Source organism: Calonectris borealis, chromosome 2, assembly GCF_964195595.1.
Source record: "Calonectris borealis chromosome 2, bCalBor7.hap1.2, whole genome shotgun sequence".
NCBI classification, from domain to species: domain Eukaryota; kingdom Metazoa; phylum Chordata; class Aves; order Procellariiformes; family Procellariidae; genus Calonectris; species Calonectris borealis.
The window spans coordinates 121,388,353-121,408,908 of NC_134313.1; the positions used below are offsets into that span (position 1 = coordinate 121,388,353).

Genomic DNA, 20,556 nt, shown 5'->3' on the forward strand with positions numbered 1-20,556 from the left:
CACTTTAACTGGTGTGGTGAGAGGTTATAAAATTTTGCTCTTCCTGATAAGTGCTCTCCCTAAACATCAGGAAGCCTTACAAAAGACATATTTACATATATTAATAATGCACAATATTTACATATATTAGAAGATGTACAAACATCCCCCTTGTTGTCCAGTATTTCTCAGTCTGTGAACATTTCCTGAATAAAGACACAATATATCCCTCCCTCCCTGTTACATCCTAGTTTCGAAGCTGATCGACACTACAACACACCAGGAACCACAAGCAATCAAAAGACTTAATTTCACTACATTCACTATATTATATTCACTATATTTCACTATATAAAATATTCTGCACTAGCTCCAGTTTTAACATTAATTTTATTTTAATTATCTTTACATGTCTCTAAGATGCCTGAAGAAGGTAAAGCAACCTGTGTGTGTAGTGCATTTTAATTCTGATAAAAGTATTTATTTTGCAGTGAATCCTTTTCTGTTGCAGCAAAATTGATGAACTCTTCCTTCAGTTAAGGAAAACTTTGACAGATTATGAAATTTCATTTTTGTTATTTATTAACTTCGACTACATCCATAGACTTCTTAGACCACAAGGATACTGTTTTGAAAATAGTGGAAATTTGTAGGATTATACTAAAACTTTCCAATAGACAAGTTACAGTATTTGCTCATCCCCTCGTCAAGGTTTTTAAAACAAACTAAAGAGGTACAGAAGGAGTGCCTTAATTGCAGCACTGAAAATGAATCATTGGGCAAGCAGCCACACCCTGGAAAACACTCTCCAAAGTGACGATGGTACAATTCACGGGACTTTTCTGCCAACTTACTTAAAATAATATTTTTATTTTGATTTATGGAAAAATTAACTATCAATGTTTACAATCAATGTCATAATTTCCAAACATGCCAAAGCTTTATGATCTTGCACTCTTATGTATAGATGCATTATATGAATTCTTCACTGTAACTCAACAAGGGTAAAGTCAGAGATCTCAGTTTCCAGGGTACCAATCTAAGGCTCAATCCAAATTTGCTTAAACTTCTTAAACTACTATCTATACACAGGTGTCCGTATACAAGCAGTAAGGAATAAACTCTTCTTTATGGAAGTTCTCCTTGTTCGCTTCCTCTTCCTTTAACTAGTTATTTCCCAATGAAAGCAGAATACATACGTTGTGGCAGGAATTACACTCTAAGTTTTTTCATTCAAGCCAGTTGATTGGATGAAGTCTTCAATCATAGCAACATGGTAAAGTTGCAGTCATTACGCTTGTAAGCTAAAAGCTGGATAAAATTGTTTAAGTACTCACAGTTACAGGCAGCTACTGCTGATTCCTCTGTGGTACATAGCTTCATTTTGTATCCATCCCCAACAGTCATGCACTATTGCAAGTGACATGCCCCATCAGCACCTCAGTTGGGAGAGTTAGGATGCTTCCACATGGATTTTTGCCTTTTTTGCCCCACTAGCAAAACATCTTTCCCGTGGTTATTGCAACAGTCCACCCACATAGACAATCTTATTCGTAAGACAGGACTAATCCGGTTACTAAAGACTTTGGAAGCCTGAAATTTCAAAACATTTCTTTAAGCCAGCTTCTGCCATCATTATAACAACACTAATGGACTGATACAAAACAAGGAGCTGTAGTACAACTGATTCCATACATCAGCTTCAGCTTGCCTCTCCCCCTTCCCACTGTTTCTGTCTGACTCGGGGGAGGTGGAGAGCATATGTAAGCTATCTGCTAAAATACTTAATGCCTTCTATTGAAGCATTACAGTCAGAAACTCAGTTCTTCATATTCTTAATGCTTTTCTTTACCAACCTTGGTCCTTACAAAATGAATTCTCCAAGTGCTTCAAAATGCAATGAAGCCATCTTTGCAAAGGTTTGTATTGAGCCCTGTAACTCATCCCTTCTGAGCTCCACAGTGCCTCACTAAGTCTACCTACATCTGTCTACTATCTACTATCTATCTACCTACATCTATCTACATTAAATCTACGTAAATCCACTACTATGTAAGTCTGGCTACTATACCTTTAGCATAGAACCTATTGGCTTGACACTCTGCAGACTATTTAAACATGCAGCACATGCAGAAGTGCAACAAAATTGCACCTTCATGCGAAGTCATGGAGGGGGAAAAAAAAGGAAGAATCATTTGATCATACATTACTCAATAAGTCAGCAACTAGAGGATGAATCACAGAAGTCCTCTCTACTTGCACAGCTAAGTCAATACCCACAGTGGAAGAACCCAGAGAAACATGAATCCATTCATCATGATAAAAGCATCTACAGGCTCAAACAAAAGAATGAAAAACCAAGAAGGTCACAACGCTACGTGCCTTCCCTCCAGGCAAAAAAGGTACCTTTTTGTCCAACAGTATGAATTTGAAAAAAAAAGAAAGAATGAAGGGACAAACCATCTCAGCCAAATGTTCAGAGTTTGGTTCTTCACAAGTCTTTCCTAGAAGCATAAGCCACAGAAAAATGATTTGATGTCATGTTGTGATGCTGGCACACAGTGCCATCAGATAACAGTGCAATGTGTCAGAGAACATTTTCAAAAAAACCAAATATCGAAACAGGTCTAAGCTTTCTACATTGTATGTGTACAGAAATTTCAGTCTCTTGCCAGAGAGATCACAAGGAAAAAGAAGTTTTTCAGTTTCACCAATATTTGATAATGTGGAGAGGTGCATGCACAGGTTACAAATGCAACTGCTGTTTTTGATCAAATGTTTCTTTTGTTTGCTATCTACCACAAACTTGAAGATCAAAGCAATAAATCACAAACAGTTCTTTTGCTTTCCAGTTGTAACAGAATTGCACAGATACTTCAGAGAAGGTAACAAAAATAGCACTATTTTATTTGTTCCTCAGTACAATTTCTGAATTTTTGACTTACGGAAGTATTTCAAGGTCTCTTCTATTTGCTCAGTTGTTAAGTCAATATTTGCATCAGGGGAAATGAGAGGTGTATGAAGCCAGTCGTCGTGGTCATAACCATAGATTGTATCTGCTCTTAGCTTATAATGAGGCAGCTGCTCTTCCAGTAGACTGATGATTTCAACTTCAGGAAGATTGGTACTATTGCACACATCTGGTAAGAGAAAGAAGACAATCTCTGTTAGTTACTTTAAATTGAGTACTATACATACAAGCTAGCAGAGATGTCAGTTTGTTTTGGTATCAGCAAGATTCTTCTGCATGTAGAAAACAGCTGGATACTAATCGCTTTAGAAGATGTGACTAGCACAAATGATCCCCAAATAGTGTGTTTACTAGCAAAAAATACAAGGGCATGCTCTTAGGGACAAAAAGCCCAACCTCTAGAAGCAGGGACTCATCTATTGAAGAATAAGGTGGGGGTGAGGGGGTGATAGAGAGCAAGTGAGCATTGACCAAGACAGGGTATGTTACAACCTGGGTATGGAGAAAGGATTAGTACATACAGGAATTTATATTTTTGATGTTCTACTTGACAGATTCTTTTTAGCTTGCAAGCTTTACATATCTCCTTAATTTGGTCTTTGACCACAGTTCAGCACCACTATATTTTTTGCCTTTACTGCTGACAGTTTTTTCTCAAGGAAAGGAAATCCAGCATTGCAATAGCAAACAATGTCACAGTTCACACCTAAGATGCACTGGTGAAGTTGGCTGCAAGAACTTTTAGGGAACCTTTCGACACTATCTCGACCTGCATTCTGTGATATCAGTCCCTCATGTTCACAAGTATATCAACTTTGCACACAGTTTTAAAAATGGATACCAACAGCCATCAACAACTGCAAAAATGTTGCAATTAAAATTGGAGATTTAAATTTAGGACAAGAGGGAGCTGAGAAGTTTTAACACGGAAAATTCCAGTTCAACATAACTTCTTCACCATAAGGATGGTCACACATGGAACAGAGGCACAGAGAGGCTGGGAAATCTCCCATCTTTGGGAAGATTGACAGCTTGACTAAACAAGGCCGTGAGCACTCACTTTAAAAGACCTGCTTTGAGTAGAAGTCAGAACAGATGATCTCCAGAGGTATCTTCCAACCTGTATTATTCTATAATGAAGAATTTGTGTGTGTGTGTGTGTGAATACCCAAAACGGGCATGATTATTTTAAATATATACATTTTAATTATCATATGAAATTAACTACAATGTCGTGCTAAATAATTATGAAGAAACAGAGCAACCCCTGGTATGTTTTCCGTAAATACTTAGTGCATCAATCTGCATTCACATTTCCATGCCAGGATGAAAAGAAAAGAACACTACAGCCGCCCGCCCACCCGCCCCCCCCCCCCCCCAAAATAAGAAAGAGCTATCTAAATCTATTTTGGAAGAGCAAGCACTAAGGAAGACTGCTCATATGCTGTGCAATGCAGCTCCATCCTTAACCAGTGCCATAACTCTTGCAACTGTTGCTAAGACTCACTCCACAGTAAATAGCGGAGATTGTGAAGGCCCTGAGCACACCCGTAGGCCTTTACTGCCCTGACCAGGCTCATCGCTGACCCCACCCAGCACCATCTGCCCAGTGGCGCAGGAGCCCCGTTTAAACCCAGGCCCCCTGTCCTCCCCTGTGCAGTGCTGTAGGGTAGGTCTGTGCCCAGCTCTGTCCCCTACTGATACGGACTCATTGCCTGGGCTTCCTGGATTGGCCACAGACCCACTCAGTACCTGGCATTTGTCTGATGATCACTGGATAGTCAATTTTAACCGTTACCGCCAGCACCTTTGCCCTGCTCAGGAACAAAGGGACTGGGCTCTGTCAACAAGGATCCTGCCCTTCCCATCCTGTGGTCACACTCAGCTGCCAGCAGGGCTGTAAGGCAGCCCTGCTCTTGCTGCTCCCTGACGAAGACACCTGTTTTCATAAGAGAGAAACTCATTATTGCAGGACTGATGCAGACCTGCAATTCCACTGCAAGCTAGTGGAATTAACCTCTGTCAGGGAAGGGGAGGGAGGGGGGGAATGGGGATGAAACACGTACTTTTCTATAGATGATAAATTTTTTTTATCTTTCTAATCCAGAAATTGCATGTCATAAGCATAACTCCGAGCACTGAAGACGGCAAGAACATTACTATTCTATCAGACAACAGGGCAGAGGATACAAAGATGAACTCATACTATTAATCTCCTGCCTATATCCTTTACAGGATTCTATTGATTAAAACTAAAATCCACTTGGGAAAGTTGCATTGTACCTTAAGGTTCAAGGAGTCTGCTATTATCTACCAGGAGGTATTCTCCTCTGCTTTCATCCAGGCTGTTGTGCTAACTGTCGTACATACGTAAGTGTTCTCCAAACCTCACTGCAAAAGTTAGTAGGATTAGGTACCCTCGTGTAGCAACGTTATTTTTATGGAGCTCCATGCAATGCAACAGTCAGCCTGCACACATCACTTTAAGAGGTCCTTGCAGCCCTCTTGGAGGACTACTAACTTACACAGAGAAACAAGACCTGTTTCCCATGTTTCCAAAGCTGAGAGCTAACCTGTAACTACAAACCTTTCTTCTTCCCTGGCTACCTTTTCAGTTGCTGACAACATCCATCTTAGTGCCTACAGCCATCTGAGTTCAGAAAAGCCAGCTGATCTTCTAAAAAACACCTGGTGATGTCAACTAAACATTCAAAGATGTGTGTGTGGTGTACATGCATATACATAGAGATTTTTTTATATATCTATATCTACATGTATTAGATTACCTAATTGCTCTCACTGCCAAGAATATGAGGTTCATTTTTTTGTTGGTGTTGTTTTTGGGTTTTTTTTTTGGCTGAAAAGTTAGTTCACCTCTTGTGAAGAATGCAAGAGTCTACGCAGCCTGACAAGTCTTATTGGGAACAAGGAAATAAAAATGTTTGAAAAATTCAAACCTTTAGTGTCATTCTCCTTTCAATTAGTATTTCAAAAGAAATTAACTGACTTTACAGAAGAAAAGAGAAAGTTTCAGGCAAATAATTTTGTGCAGAGAAGTAAAATGGTTTGCTGTGTCATAAAAAGTAGCAGAAAATGGAATGCGAAAGAAGTTAGAAATAAAATTCAGGAGGAAAAACACCCCCACAAAAAGCCCAAACTCCACACATGCACACACACAAAAGAACCCATACAGTTTTATTGTGGAAAAGAAATCCACCAGAACGTGAAGGACTGACAGTAAATAAGTAAGAATTATAGTGGAATACAAGTCAACCAAGACAATTTTTCTACTCTATCATGTAACAAATCTTGAGTGTTTCTGAGCAATTCAAAAGACCTAACAACTGGAAAAGATATTAATGAGGAACTGGAAAGGCAACTTATTGTGATGCTATTGTCATGAACTTCTATTGCGATTTTAAAATCTGTGTACCAGCAGGAAACAGAGGAGGCTCTGATGTAATTGCCTATTTAGAAACACAGGACACTGTAATTACACTTGTGTGTGACTAAACATTCGTTCACCATTTGAATTAGAGCAATATTCTCAGTGCTACAGTTAGGCAGTCTTCCCCTTCGCTTTTCCTCCCCTCCTTTTTCTGAGGTGCAGGCACTTGTTATGAGAAGGTACGCAGACTAACGCCATCCCCCATCCTGAAACATCAGTTACATTTTATAGAAGACCCTGATTGTGCTTCCAGATAGTTTTTATCAATATTTCTGATTAAACTGCAAAGATAACGTAAGTTAAATAAGTTCTTTACTCAGAATACCCGAGATATCATTTATGTTTTATGATTAACTGAAGTCCAGTAGCCATGGACTTCTTGTTGCACTTACTCTTGTGCTAAACAGTACCTTCATTTTACCAAGTTAAATATAACACCATAAGCCTAAGACAATTAATTGATCATTAATAAAAATGATACAACAACATACAGTTGAACTATATCCTCATAAGTTGCTCTGTTAGAAACTTTGGGTTTTGTCTAAGCAATTTTAAACTTGCAGTTTTCTGGACATCCTTGGCAAACAAACTTTTACAAGCAAATTACAAAAACTTAAATAGCTGAACGAATTATGAACTCATGATTCTTACTAAAGTGTGGGTCATTCCAGGTTCTGCTTTTGAAAGAAAAGAGTTAAGAAAGATTTTCTAAGGCTCTTGCATACTATAGAAGTCTGCAGCTTTCAGCACTCTCTCTAGAAATAGTTATATGTAAACAAAGAAAATGTATTAATTCTTTTCCATATTATTTTTGGAAGTAATACAATCCAGTGCTTTGCTATCTTCATAGCTTAAATGTGGCACATCTACAAGCACCCTCACCTCTTTTTGGTGCAAAATATATTCCCTCATACCCTATTCCTCAGAAGATAAAGTTCCTCAGGCTGCTTTACAGGAGTTCTTGACATTATTCCTCTGTATGTTTTCTAAATGAGATAATGAGATTAAACCAAATGCTTTCCAAGAGGTTTTTTTTTTTCCCCTCTGATGATTTTGTTGCTTCAGTTTCTAATCCACTCTTTCAATAAAGAAGATGCAAAACTGGGCAGAACACTCCCATTGAGCTCTCTTCTGCATTTTTTCTTCCTGCTTCAGTACCTCTTGGGTAATTATTAATGAATTACTCACTAGCTCGTTTGATGTTTTTTCATACATTGGCATTTCAACTGACCGGTGTATTTCCCCTTCTCTGAGCATCTTAAACCTCTCCACCCACCTCCCTCCCAACTTAAGACAGCCACTAAAGGTTCACTGGTTGTTTCAGCTTGTTTACATTTCCTTAGAGGAGTTTTTATTAGACTTGCTGATCTGGATACCTTTGACTATTTCATCTATTCCCACCTCTATCCATTTAAAAAGCACAGTAAGTTAACTTTTCTTTGTGGAGATTGAATTGAGGGTGGCTTTTTTCTTCTTTTTTTTAATTATCTGGGGAAGAAAAAGGCATAATTTTTAGGGCAACAAAGTGAAGGTAAGAGTACACTTGGTTATTTTGGGATGTACACTTACACCCCTCCCCGGCTGACAAGTGGGCAAGGAGTTGATCAAACAGAAAATGAAGTGAGAAGTCTAAAATAACGGGAGCTGACTGTATCGAAGGGGCACAGCACCTCAAGGATTGTCACTTGCCCTCTGTGCACATAACATCACCCAGATCATAAGGCACTGTGCAGGGTGCTGTCACCCACTGCCATTTTCATCCTGCACTCGCACAGGCATGCAATACATTAGGTCACTTCCCATACAGTGTTAAACATATATTTAGTTGTCAGTGTTATTTGCATAGGAGGAACTATGCCAGCACCTCATGACCAAGCACTTCAGCCTCAGTTGAACTAACTTCAACTAAAGCTAAGCTCAACATGAACCACATGTATACAGATTTGAAGATCTCATTCCAAACAACATCGTCACCTAAAGCAGCTCACCTGTCAAACTCCATTCCCTACTAGGCTTTTGGGTTTCACCTGTTTACAGCTATGGCTGAATACCCGTATCTTACTGTAGAAATGAAACCTAGCTTGACTGGTAAAGAAGGAGCACCTATTCGATTTCAGTATCAACTTCACATAAAAAGTAGTGATAAATTCAGAGAAAAGAACCTAAAACAAAGAGAAGGGACAAGGGCAGAGGAGGAGGGGGGGCAAACAAACAAAAAAAGAAACCGCCAAAAAATACACAAAACACATAGACAGAGAAACCGAACTCTACAAATCTCAAAGCCTGGTATCTGCAGGAGTTTTTAGAAACACAATACAACACAGCTTATCAGTACAGTCATCGCACGGAACATAAAATATTTAGTTTTGGTCTGCCTGAATTCTGGTCTAAACCATGCTCAATCTTTATGGTTTTATTGGTTTATTTTCAAGCAGAGGCTCCCCTTTGAAGGTTAAAAGGACTTCCAGGTCTCTGCAGAACCTGCTGGCAGTAGATACTGCCACCTGGCGTTAAAAAGCGCCTTATTACCTGAACTCCTAAACCACAATTGACATTTTGTCCGCCAGTTTCTCATTTGCAGCCCATTGCTGTAAATGGAGCAAAACAATTTCTCATAAACCCAACCCTGCCATGAACCACGCTAAGGTCAGGGTTGTGCTCAAGAAGGGACAGGCCAGAACACACAAGTCAAGACAAGGAAGACTGTAAGAAAACTACCCAGAGACTGTATCATTCCCAGAGCACCGTTCTTCAGAGTTGTGGTCCTGATGGAGGCCAACACCTTGCAAACAGATCAAAGCAGCTGTGCCACCTTGAAGTGCCTCCTCCAAGAAAAGGGAAACAATTGCTGCGGAGAAACGGTGTGTCCAGCAGAACAACTACACTCTAGGTGTGACCTTGGGGAAGTGCTGGGCTGCTGGGCAACTTTCAAAACACAAGCTTTGGTCAATCAAGTTGTATCACCCACCCACCCTGAACATCTTCCAAGGTACTCCACTGTATCACCACCCAGCCGCTGGTACTCAGCCCACAGCCAGAAAGGGGCAGTCTAAATACCCTCTCTTTCTTAAAAAATAAGGAAAAGGACAAAAAAAAAAAAAAGGAAAAGGACAAAAAAAAAAAAAAGGAAAAGGACAAAAAAAAAAAAAAGGAAAAGGACAAAAAAAAAAAAGGAAAAGGACAAAAAAAAAAAGGAAAAGGACAAAAAAAAAAAGGAAAAGGACAAAAAAAAAAAGGAAAAGGACAAAAAAAAAAAGGAAGAGGACAAAAAAAAAAAGGAAGAGGACAAAAAAAAAAAGGAAAAGGACAAAAAAGGAAAAAAAGCCTTAGTAGTCAGTTGCAGGCAAATTGTTTCATTTCCCTCAGCAAATTTAAAACCTCATAACTTGTCACAACCTTTAGAGGCAGATGGGGAAAGGGAAGTAGATAAGAGCACAGGAAGAAAAACAAGATGAGAGAAACAAGGAAACTCTCTGGAGAAAGCAGAAAGACTTCTTCAGTCTAATACAGAGCCACCTATTCCTCTCCCTGGTTTTCAGTCCTGTCCCATTTCCCCCCCCCACATTACACTTCCCCTCGATATTTACTTCATTAAAATTTAAAGCAGAGAAACTTAAAAATTCTTTGAAAATGGTTGATCAATAAGCAGCAAATTATATTTTTAAAAAGCACACAATACCTGAAAAGGGTCAATTCCAGTGCCGGCTCCCGACTAGTTAAGTAAAAAGAAAGTTCTCTCCTCACAAGGAGACTAAAGTCCAGCCACATGTAATACAAGAAATTAAAGTTCATCAACTTGAGACTATCTCATGCTAAGTACTAGTGAATCTTGACTGCTATTTTTGCTTTGTGAGATGCATATACACACAGAGAACACAAACTGAAAGTCTGCGTCCCTTCTTAGAAGCCAAGGATTAGTAAGCACTTTGCAAATTTTGTATCTCTGTATGTAAAAAGACATAAAATTCTGCAGTATGTGTACCTTCATGCAAGAGAGCATTACATTTTCTACCGTTTAAGTAAGAAGTGCCCTGTTTAAAATTCTCAGTGTATTCAGCATCCCCCTCCATTTTTAAAAGGGCGAAGAAATATGCAACTCCATAATGTGAAAAGTCATCCCATTCCATTGGGCTGAGAAAATTCTGGAAACACCTTCCGAGAAAAGTCACCTAATCTAGCTTGACAGCCAGCCAAGAGGCTATGACTACATTAAAGAGGCCATGACTACATTAGGATTATTCTTTCTCAGCAGACCACAAACCTAAATCCTAATCATATTCCACGGATGGAAGCAAGAAAGACGGACTTTCTCTAAATGCCTTTCCAGCAGATATTTCCTGGCTGCTTGAAGCAGCCCAATAGCCTCATTTTCCCAATGCTTTCTGTCCATTCAGACAATCATGAAATGGAGTGAACCAGTTATTACTGTTGTGAGCAGATCTACATAAAAATGAAAAGCAAAAGGGTAGATACAAAACGTCAATCCTGCAATTCGACTGCTAGCTAGTCTACTGAAGAGGGAAACATAGCCTGTAGTCATCCAACATTTGAGCTCTATAGGCCCACACCGAAACAGGCATTAAGTATTAAATGGGGTCCAGAATTACAAGTATTTCTTGAACATTATTTAACAATTACTCTGCACATACACCTGTAGTAGGCAAAACCCCAGAACTCACCATATTCCTGTTCAATTTCAGTTCTAGGATGGTCAGAATGTGGCTAATTATACTGAAGTCTTACAAATACTGCTGCTCTTACAAATACTACTGCTGAGCTCAGAACTGTACACACAATACATGTGTTTTAATGTAAAGTGAGTGATTAGCTTCTAGGGCAAAGAAAATTACTTCTAATAAAAAGAAAATTCACTGTCCTCCCAACTCACTGACTTGCCCAAAGGGAAAGATGGCCTTAGCATCCTCCACATCAGAAGTCTCATTGCTGGCTGGAAAGCCCAACTGCCGGAAGAAAAGCTCTTCAACAAGAAAGCTGTCTCATACCTTTAAAACTCAGACTCCTCAAACAGCCATGGCAGCTTCTGTAACTTGACTGGCATGACAGGATTTTGGAATTGCAAGTCCTGCCACACCTTTAACCAAAGTTGGTTAAGCAGTGGTTCTTCTGCCTCTAAACATGGAAAATAGTGCACAAAATCCAGTCTCCCATGGGAAAATAAAAGACCCCATGCCAACCTCAGGTATTCCCATTCTGGGCTGCCACAGCAAGGCTTCAGCTGACCTGTAACTCAGTACCACCCACAGCGCTTTCTCTCTTGCACACATAGACCTCAATGGGACTTCCCACCTTGTTAGGTGGGGCACAACGGGAAAGGCAAGCAGTATTTATGATAGCCAAGTGGGCACACTGAATCACAGAAAAGGAATTCTGGATGAGAAGTCCAGCCCATGGAGAAGAATGAAGCACCCAAACAGGGATTCTCATCGTCTTCTCTATATAATACCATATGTCACTTCAGCTATCTGCCATTTCATATTTTAATTCATACAAATATGCACTTATAAGAGCAAGGATAGGAGTAGAAAGGAGAAAGACTTCCAGAGTTTGCTTTTCTTCCCCTCTCCCATCCCCTTCCCCCTGAATAAACCCAGCTTCATCACTGGAAAAGAAAAAGTCCCTTCTGCCCAGAAAGTTTTAAAGGATTTGTGCAAGGGTGGGGCAGCTGCACATAATCACAATTCTTCCTTTACTACAAAGGAGAATTGGTATGAAGGATCACATCATTCAATATTATCCAAAAGAATAATGTTGTGCAGGAAAAATCATTACATTGACCAGGCTGCCAGCTGAAGTGGAAAAACAAACATGCTGTTCCTTCAGTTCTGCCATACCAGGCACTGGCCAAGCCTGTCTGTGGGGTGGACAAGCCATGGAACTGTCTTCTCATATAGGTCATCAGGCTGAACCTACATGTGCATTTTTGGGTACGTAAAGCACTAATGTCTCCAGCATGTTACCTTCCTTGGTAGGAAACTCTACTTAAATTTGGCAATTGAAAGCATATTGAAGAAGTAAGCTGGGAGAAAACTTGGCTTAGCCAAACACACTAAATAAATATTGGGACAAAGTTGGGAATGTCAAAGCTAACAAAGATAAAACCGTTAGAAACTGCAGTTCCAATGCAAGGAATGTCATATTAGGTTAAAGTCTCCCTGCTTTGGTTTCATTCTACAGACACATTCCTGCTTGGTATAAAAAGGTGAGACAGATCTTGGTGATGAGAGGCCATTAAACTACTAGGTCCCTACTGTATATTATGCCATAAATTTAAATGAATTTTGCTTTCATATGGAAATGTTTCTCCCTGTAGATAAATGCAGCCATATTCATGCTTTTATTTTTACATTAAATACAAAATGAAAGGAAACTCCACCACCACAGCTATTCTTTTAGAGCAAGAACAAAAGCTATTCATGTATCAAATGCATGCTGGCAACACACTGTTCAGCAGCAGTAAGGATAAACACATTCATTAACCATTAGGATCTTCCAGCTGCCAAGACAGACTGAGAATGTCTCAAAAAACCATTGATGAATCACCAAGTACGGAAAACCCTGAAAAGCAATTGTCCTGCTTCTGCTTGTTGTTCAGCCCAGCTACAAAATGTGCCAGCCCCTAAACAATGGCTGTCAACGAAGCTTTAGAGTCACATGCAAAACATAAGAATTAATTCTTATGTAGCTTGCTCTTTACAGATGTTGACTTTAAATGGAAAATTTGTTGTTTTATGATGGACACATACACGTACATTGAGGAAGAAAGGTAAAGCTGCACTCAGTTAGCATGTTACGGAGGTAAATTATGGAATAAAAGTATTTCCACATATTTAAATACACCAATAAGCAAAGGTAGCTTTTTTGTCTATTCAAGTGCACCACAACAATAAAACAAAAAACACAAAACAAAAAAACACCCCCAAAAAATCCACCTGAAGGCACTTGCCTTCAGGAGTTCCTTCTTCAAAGAACAAACCCAGAATACTGATGAATACTTACTGCTCTTGTGCTTCTCCACCCCGAATAAAGTACACATTTAGGAATGAAAAGTGCTTCCCAAAACAAGGGAAATCTAGAAACAGATTAAAAAAATTTCACACTGGACTTCAGTAATTCCCGCAATTGCTTTCACAGTGAATCTAGAATTGACAGTTTACACTAAAAACCATGTATCGTACTAGGAAGAGGAGTATAAGTAAGCAAGAGGGCTGGATAAGGAGCATAGCAGTAGCAGCAGAATTCTGCTTGGGGGGAAAAAACCCAAACAAACAAAAAACCCCCACCAAAACACAAAAAGATAATCCTTGGGGAAAAAAAAAGTATGCCTGGGATACAGATTAAGAGGTAGCATAACAACCTATCACAGGACAGGAATCAGGAAAAACACTAAGTTACTGGCAAAGGGTAAGAGCTGGAAAACAACTGATGCGAAGCAGAGGGGGAAGGACAAAAAAAGAGAGAAGCTGTGTGAAGTTGACTGAGAATCCACCAAAAGCCAGAAAATTCAAACAGAGGCAATGATGCAGCAGGCGTAGAGAATATGATCATTTTGTTAGAGCATGCTAGACAGAACTAAAGTCAGACTCATAGAATAGTTCCTGTCATGCTGAGTGAGCTATCTCATGTTAATAGGACTAGCATTTCTGGCATCCTTTAGAGAAAGACAGAGTGCTCAGAATTTAGCAATACCTGCTTATAGGAAGTGGCAGAAAAGACGAGCAAGAAGAGACCATAATGAGATCAAGCTTACGGGATGAGACTAGTGACAGCAATAGCAAAGTAAAGGGACTGATGTAAGAGCCCAACGTTCTCAAAGTTTTAAAGGAGAGACTAAGAAAGCTGGGAGAGGAGAAAGCTGGGGTGTGAAAATGATGGAGGTTTTTCAAAATCATGAAGATGAAATCATAAGGGGAATGAAGAACTGATATTCACCAAATCCTGCATAACCAGAAAAACAAATAGTGGCAGAAACCAGTGGGAGACTGGTGTAAGTACCACCGCATATAGCCAGTAAAAACCATGAACTTGCATGGTAACACAATCAGAGGATTCAGAAAGGTTTTAGACAAAGTCACAGACAGGGTCCAACACTAAGTAGATGCTAAAAGAACTAGGCAGGGTCGTATATATCCCTAGTACAACAGTTCTGCATGATGGGGGTAATTATGCTGAGAATAAACTACCGAGAGTGGCTGCGCAGTTGCTCTCCAGACACAGCATCTGCTGTTGCTGGAGTCAGAAACAGAGTCCTGAGTCAGCTGGTCTGACCCAGGAGAGCATTTCTTCTGTTCTTCATTTGAGTTCCAGCTCCACCAAGTAACATTTTACGCATCTTCTCTCATATCAACAGAACTGAGAAAGACACAGAAGAAGTACCCCGAAACAGGAACTGAAAAAGAAGGAAGTGCTAGAGCAAGTTTATGCTGTGTAGGGAACAGCCACTAAAAGAGAAAGGCGATCACAATAGAACTCAGAGAGGTTCAAATAGAGGGAAGCAATTAAAAACTGTTATTATTTTATCAATACTTTTGTAACCATTTAATGCTTACAGGACAACCACCCAGCCTGTAACAGGTACCAAGCACCCACGGTCTGGTGGTATCTCATGCACCCAAAACAAGACAGCCACAGGTTCGGTATTTTCCCATCTCCCGCATAACAATAGTAAAGCATTCTAGTAACAACCTGTATTACCAAAATCCTTAAGGAGTTATCTTGGGGCAGTCATGTTTTTCAGACTTGGAACAGAAAGAATAGAAATTCAGCCTTTCAAACAAAAACATGCACCTTTGGGTAGGAGGTGTGGGGGTACTGGAATGGAAATTCTGTAGGCTCTAGGCATGCCCTTTAAAATGAAGTGACTACAGGAAAAATGGTCAGAATTACACTAGTTATCTGTAGGACAGCCAGTCATCAAAATTGGCTGATGTTGTCAGGAAGAGTGGTAACATTTGATGGAACAGAATGGAAGCTCTGTTTCATATCAGAACATAATTAAAGCCTGAATAAAGATAGAGGCAGGACAAAAATCCAGAGAAAACTTTCTGCACCCAAATGTCTTCGTTGCTAGGAAATTGCGTGAGGTTTGAGAGCAAGAAAAAGTCCATTTCTCTGGATGTTATGACTACCCATCATTGCAGTCAGTGCAGTAAGGTAGAAGTTACACTAGCTGCAAGATCAAACAATACCACCTCTTCTCAGAGATACCTCCCAGCTGAGAAAAAAAGGGATTTCATGTTTTGACCCATACAGTGATGTAAATTTATTTAAAAAAAAAAAAAATTGGCTTGTGTTAATCACAAACAACATAAGAGACACAGAATAGGTTATCACCACAAAGAATTTCCCAGGAACCCTCAGGAAATCACCCAGAACACGACAGCCGGAGAACACACTCCTACATGCATTCAGAAAGAGTAATTAGTATAATGAACAAATGAATCATGCAAACTAATGAAGGAGCTAGGCAATTTAAATCACAGTCCATTCATTCTCTCCTTTTTCAGAGAAGGATGAAGGAAACCTACATGGCATATTAAGCAGTTAGCTCTTGAATTACAAAGTATATCATGCCAAAATCATTGCAAATAGCGAGTCTTCACACATGAGAAAGCACACTGGAAGTTAACTTACTGTGTGATGCATATTTTAAGAGAAACAAAGAAAAAACAAAAACAAACAAATAAACCAAAAAACCCACAAAAACACTCTGGCAGCCAGACATCTGTCACAAAAATAAATCTATACTCCAGTGGTATTTCAGATTTCCATCCCCACTGTACTCTTCATTTCCAGAAGGACAGGATTTGTCTGACAGCAGGTGATGGACAAGGAAAAAAGGCAATCAGACTAAAAGGCTTTTATAATTCACAAAATTGGGACTATGGAGCAACTTAGTGATACTCTGCTTTATCATGTCAAGATTACAGCCCTTCCTGCTTTACAAAAAATGAGACGGGGGGGTGTTAGACAGAGAAGGAAGTCCCCAACCCCAGTTGCCTATTCCATCAACACCTGACTGGAAGTATCCAGGTCTGCATTGCAATTACAGCAAAGATATAGACACCTTTAAAAGCACTTCGATTCCCTTTCTAGCAAAAGGAACACTAGATGGTGCTACATCCGTATTCCTACCTTTATGTTCTCAGATGAATGGTAGAAGCAAGAAAAAGAAAAGTTCAAAGGAAAAAAAACTGGGACAAGATAGGTGCCTCACACATGTAGTAGCTGAGAGCCACTTCCATGTCATACAGTGCTGCCCCACTGTCCACCAACCTCGGGACTTGAGTCTCCTTCTGCCCATTTACCTGTAGGAGCATCAGAAGTGATAGCAGCAGAAACTCTGTAAGTCAGGCTACACTGAACTTTTCTCTTAAATTTTGCTAAAAAAAACCAAAATGAAGTAATAATTACAAAAAAAAACCATCTACTACAGCAGCTGAATCCATTTTCAGGTTTAATACTATCAGTGTTTAGAAAATACGTGCTCCACCAGTAACGTGTTTTTTTTTTTATAACAACTCTTAGAACGTTTACAAACAACTTTTTTTTTTTTAAATGGATCAATTGTCCTATTTCATTTGCCTTTCTATGCTCAAATTAGCACAGATTCAGAAGCTGTGCACAGGCACAACACTTGCACAGGCACAGCACTTCAGTTATAGCAACTATGAGTTTTGGATCACTTCACTATCAAATTCAGTGGGAAAGAAGTAGTCTTTTAGGGTGCTGTCCCCCACTCAGAGGTAACACTGGCTTAAATAAACTTTTCAGTTCACTGTTTTTTGTCACCCAGGCTCACCCCTGCAGTGCTCATTCCCTTGGATATGCCAACATAACTGCTTTTAGGCCACACAGTAGAATAGATCAAAGGCGTGACCCAGCTAAAAAGTAACCCTCATCTCCCCTCTCCACAAAAGCGGGGGAGGGATTCTATCCAGACCAGTTGCCCAAAATACCTCCAGTTGCACTCCCACAGAAATCTGCACAAGCACAATTCTGGGGTGGTTTGGGGATAGGAAATGTTTAAGTCAACCCTGTATCCAAGAAAATATGCTTAGCACAATCAGAATGTGCAACGCACCCTCAGCTACACTGCATCCGCTCTCAGGTCCCAGGCAGGAAAGACCGTGCTGCTGACAGAGAATGCCGAAGAGCCTCTCGACTGCCAGCAAACAGAATAGGAAGAAGCAAAAAGAAAGCAGCAAGCATTTAATTTTCTTTGAGCACCAATGGCCTTCTGGAAAGTTAAATAGCAAAATGTGAACATCATATAATTTGTTCTTAGGCTTAAGTTATATCCGAGTCAACTCCAAGTACATTATCATTAGCTGCTTACATGTCAGAATGCATCACCACCAGCACTGTGACTCAGTTTCCCGTTTTTTTTCTTAACTGTGTTCAAGCCTTTATTTGCAAGAATTTTTGCAGATGACTTTTACAATAGGCTCTAGGTGTAAGTCTTAAGACTAAGAAAATAGATTACCCTGATTGCTGAATTTGAACATGCCTGCTTGAGGATGAGTCAAGGCTTGGCATCAGAAGAAAAATTATGGTATATGCAGACTTGATATAAGCAATTTCTTTCCCACTAAATAGTTTAAAAGTGTAAATAGTGCTAACCTGTCAGTCAGGCCTACACAAAGTCTTCATGTTAAAGCCTCTGACAATCCTTATTCCTCTGTAAGTATTTCTCTTTCAGCTTGTTTCAAGAGTATACTCTGCATACCAGCACGTACTACTGACAAAGTAGATATTTTACAGAGGAAGTATGAGACCAGTTCCTAACTCCCAGTCTATGCCCTTTGACACCTTTAAAAAGCACAGCAAAGAGATGAAACTCAGAAAAATTCATTTAAAAAGAAAAAAAAAACCACAAACCAAAAAACCAAAACCAATCAACCAACTGAAAAAACCACCACTATTTCTACTGCAAGTCTTGCCATGTTGTCTCCAGGTCACAAACAGTATGAATTTGCTGCTGCAGAACAGCTAATTCATAAAAAAGCATTATAGGATCAATCAGTAAGCCACACTTGGCTAACAACTAAGCAAGAAGAAAGAGATTCAGAAATTACATCAGGCTTGAAAGAATGTGAGGTAGGAAGACATGCACTGACCTCCATTTAACAAAAACTACTTTTAAAAATTAAAGTAAGACAGTTTGTCTTGCCTTTCAAGGAACCGTAATCAAGAAGGCATCTTGATTCATGAAAGAAGTTGGTTGTCTGGGCTTGTAGTCAGAAACAGAAAAACATAAAGTTAATGTCTTCCTGTTAACAGGGGAGGAAGGGGAGGGGAGAGAGGACACAGCCAACAGAACAACTTGCAAGAAAGATCCTTCTACAAGCTGCCTGGAAAACAGTTACGCTACCAGGAATGCACCTATGTAATGTGTAGAGTTTCTAGTTTACCTACCAAGCAAATACCTAAAGGGCAGTCAAAAGAGTGACCTGTTTATAAACGAGCTCTAAACCCATGAATACAAGGCAGGAGGGATGAGGAGTTAGTTTCTGTTAAAAAACCATCTATTCTATGTAGAAGCGTACCTCACTGAAAGTGGCTTCAGTGTTAATCCTGCTGCTTGTCTTCTCAAGGGAATAGGGACGGACATGCAGAGCATCTCTTCCCTTCTTTCCATTTTCTTTTTTCAGAGTATCAGCCCTTAGCAACTACGCAGCAGTTGGGCTGAGCTAAGTTAAGGCATACGACAAAAGTATCTGTTGATGGTCACCATTAACTAGTTCTCTTACCTACAGACAATTCTAGAAATGGCTGGAAGTAACTCAGGATAAAGGCATCTGGCAGTCAATTAGAAGGACTCCAGTCTTATTTCTATTTTTCTCAGCCCTCTCATTTGTCCCTCCCAAAAACTCAGCTGACTCCTCAAACATTCCCAAAAGACCTTGGAACTGACAAGGTCACTTTAAGCTAAAAGAAGCCTCACAGCTCAGCCAACAAACCATGCATTTGGAATGGAAACTGCCTGTCATTTCATGGCCATATCCATGACTAAACTGAGTTACAGTGATTATTCAAACACAAAAAAATTGGGTCAGCTGACCACATCACTAAAAATCTAATTCTATTTAAAATACCACACTTAAACACATATTCCATTTATTTGTATGAACTCTATGATAAAACAGCATTTAACCTTTCATATAAGCATGCAGAAGAAGCTGTTCCTTATACATTAACTTTTATAGTTCCAGAACTAACTGGCAAAATGACAAAATTTGAATGGTTTTGAAAAGCAAAAAGATGTACAGTCAAAACCTGATGCTACATACTGTTCCTCCCATCCCCTTCTCCCACAACATAGTTCTCGTATCAACAAAAAATCTAAGTTATCTTGAACATTAGGACAATCATTCCATAATTTTAAGCTGCAGTATTTCCTTCCCCTCATTCCTGACTTGCAGTTGGTTTATTTTCCAAACAAACTTCAAATGGTTCAACTTCCGAAGCACGCAAGTATAGTATCCTAGTTTGGTCAAGCCTATTTGCAAGAGCCTTAAACCCTACAAAGTGTTTTCATTGAAAATCCAGATGCCTGTGAAATCACTTCTTAAACAAGAAAAAATGTGCAGAATAGCAGCAGCGTTGTCCATGAACCAGATATCTCACCAACAGCTTAAGAACAGAGGCTTAACTATACATTTCCATATCCTTCCCAAGATAAAAGATTTGACTGCTTACCAGTAATGGTGCAGGCATCTCTGTACTCTCTGCAGTCTGGCACATCATCTTCCACTGCTTCACTTACATAGTGCTCTTCATGAATGCCTGTGTCACAGGCTAGGACTGCATGATTCGACAGCTCTGAAGGAGGCACAGTGGCGGCCAAAGTGCAGTCGTGCAAAGCTGTGGCGTCCAGCTTGGCAGGTTTCACAGGGTTGAACAAACTGCCATCAGGGGGACCAGCACTGGAGACTGGGTCTGGCTGGCAGAAACAGAACTCCTTCTCTTTGCTAGAGTTGGCTTCAAGAAGTCTACAAAACACAAAAGACACAAATGTTCAATTCAAGGCATTCCAAACAGCATATATCAGAATAGATAATTTTCTTTTCCTTAAACGTTAGTTTGTCAGGTTAGCTTAACCTGACAAATTCAGCAAATACTAAAAACCAAACGGTTT

At 39.7% G+C, this 20,556-nt stretch overlaps 1 protein-coding gene across 2 annotated transcripts in view; it reads right to left on the reverse strand.

Moving 5' to 3' along the window:
* Positions 1-20,556, reverse strand: part of TRAK1 (trafficking kinesin protein 1) — a 114,090-nt gene that overhangs the window by 70,940 nt on the left and 22,594 nt on the right. For both annotated transcript variants that reach the window (XM_075143186.1, XM_075143185.1), the window contains exons 2-3: positions 20,118-20,410; positions 2,925-3,119 (exon numbers count right to left, since the gene is read on the reverse strand). In XM_075143186.1, the coding sequence (XP_074999287.1) occupies positions 2,925-3,119; positions 20,118-20,410 (488 nt within the window). The remainder of the gene's footprint in view (positions 1-2,924; positions 3,120-20,117; positions 20,411-20,556) is intronic.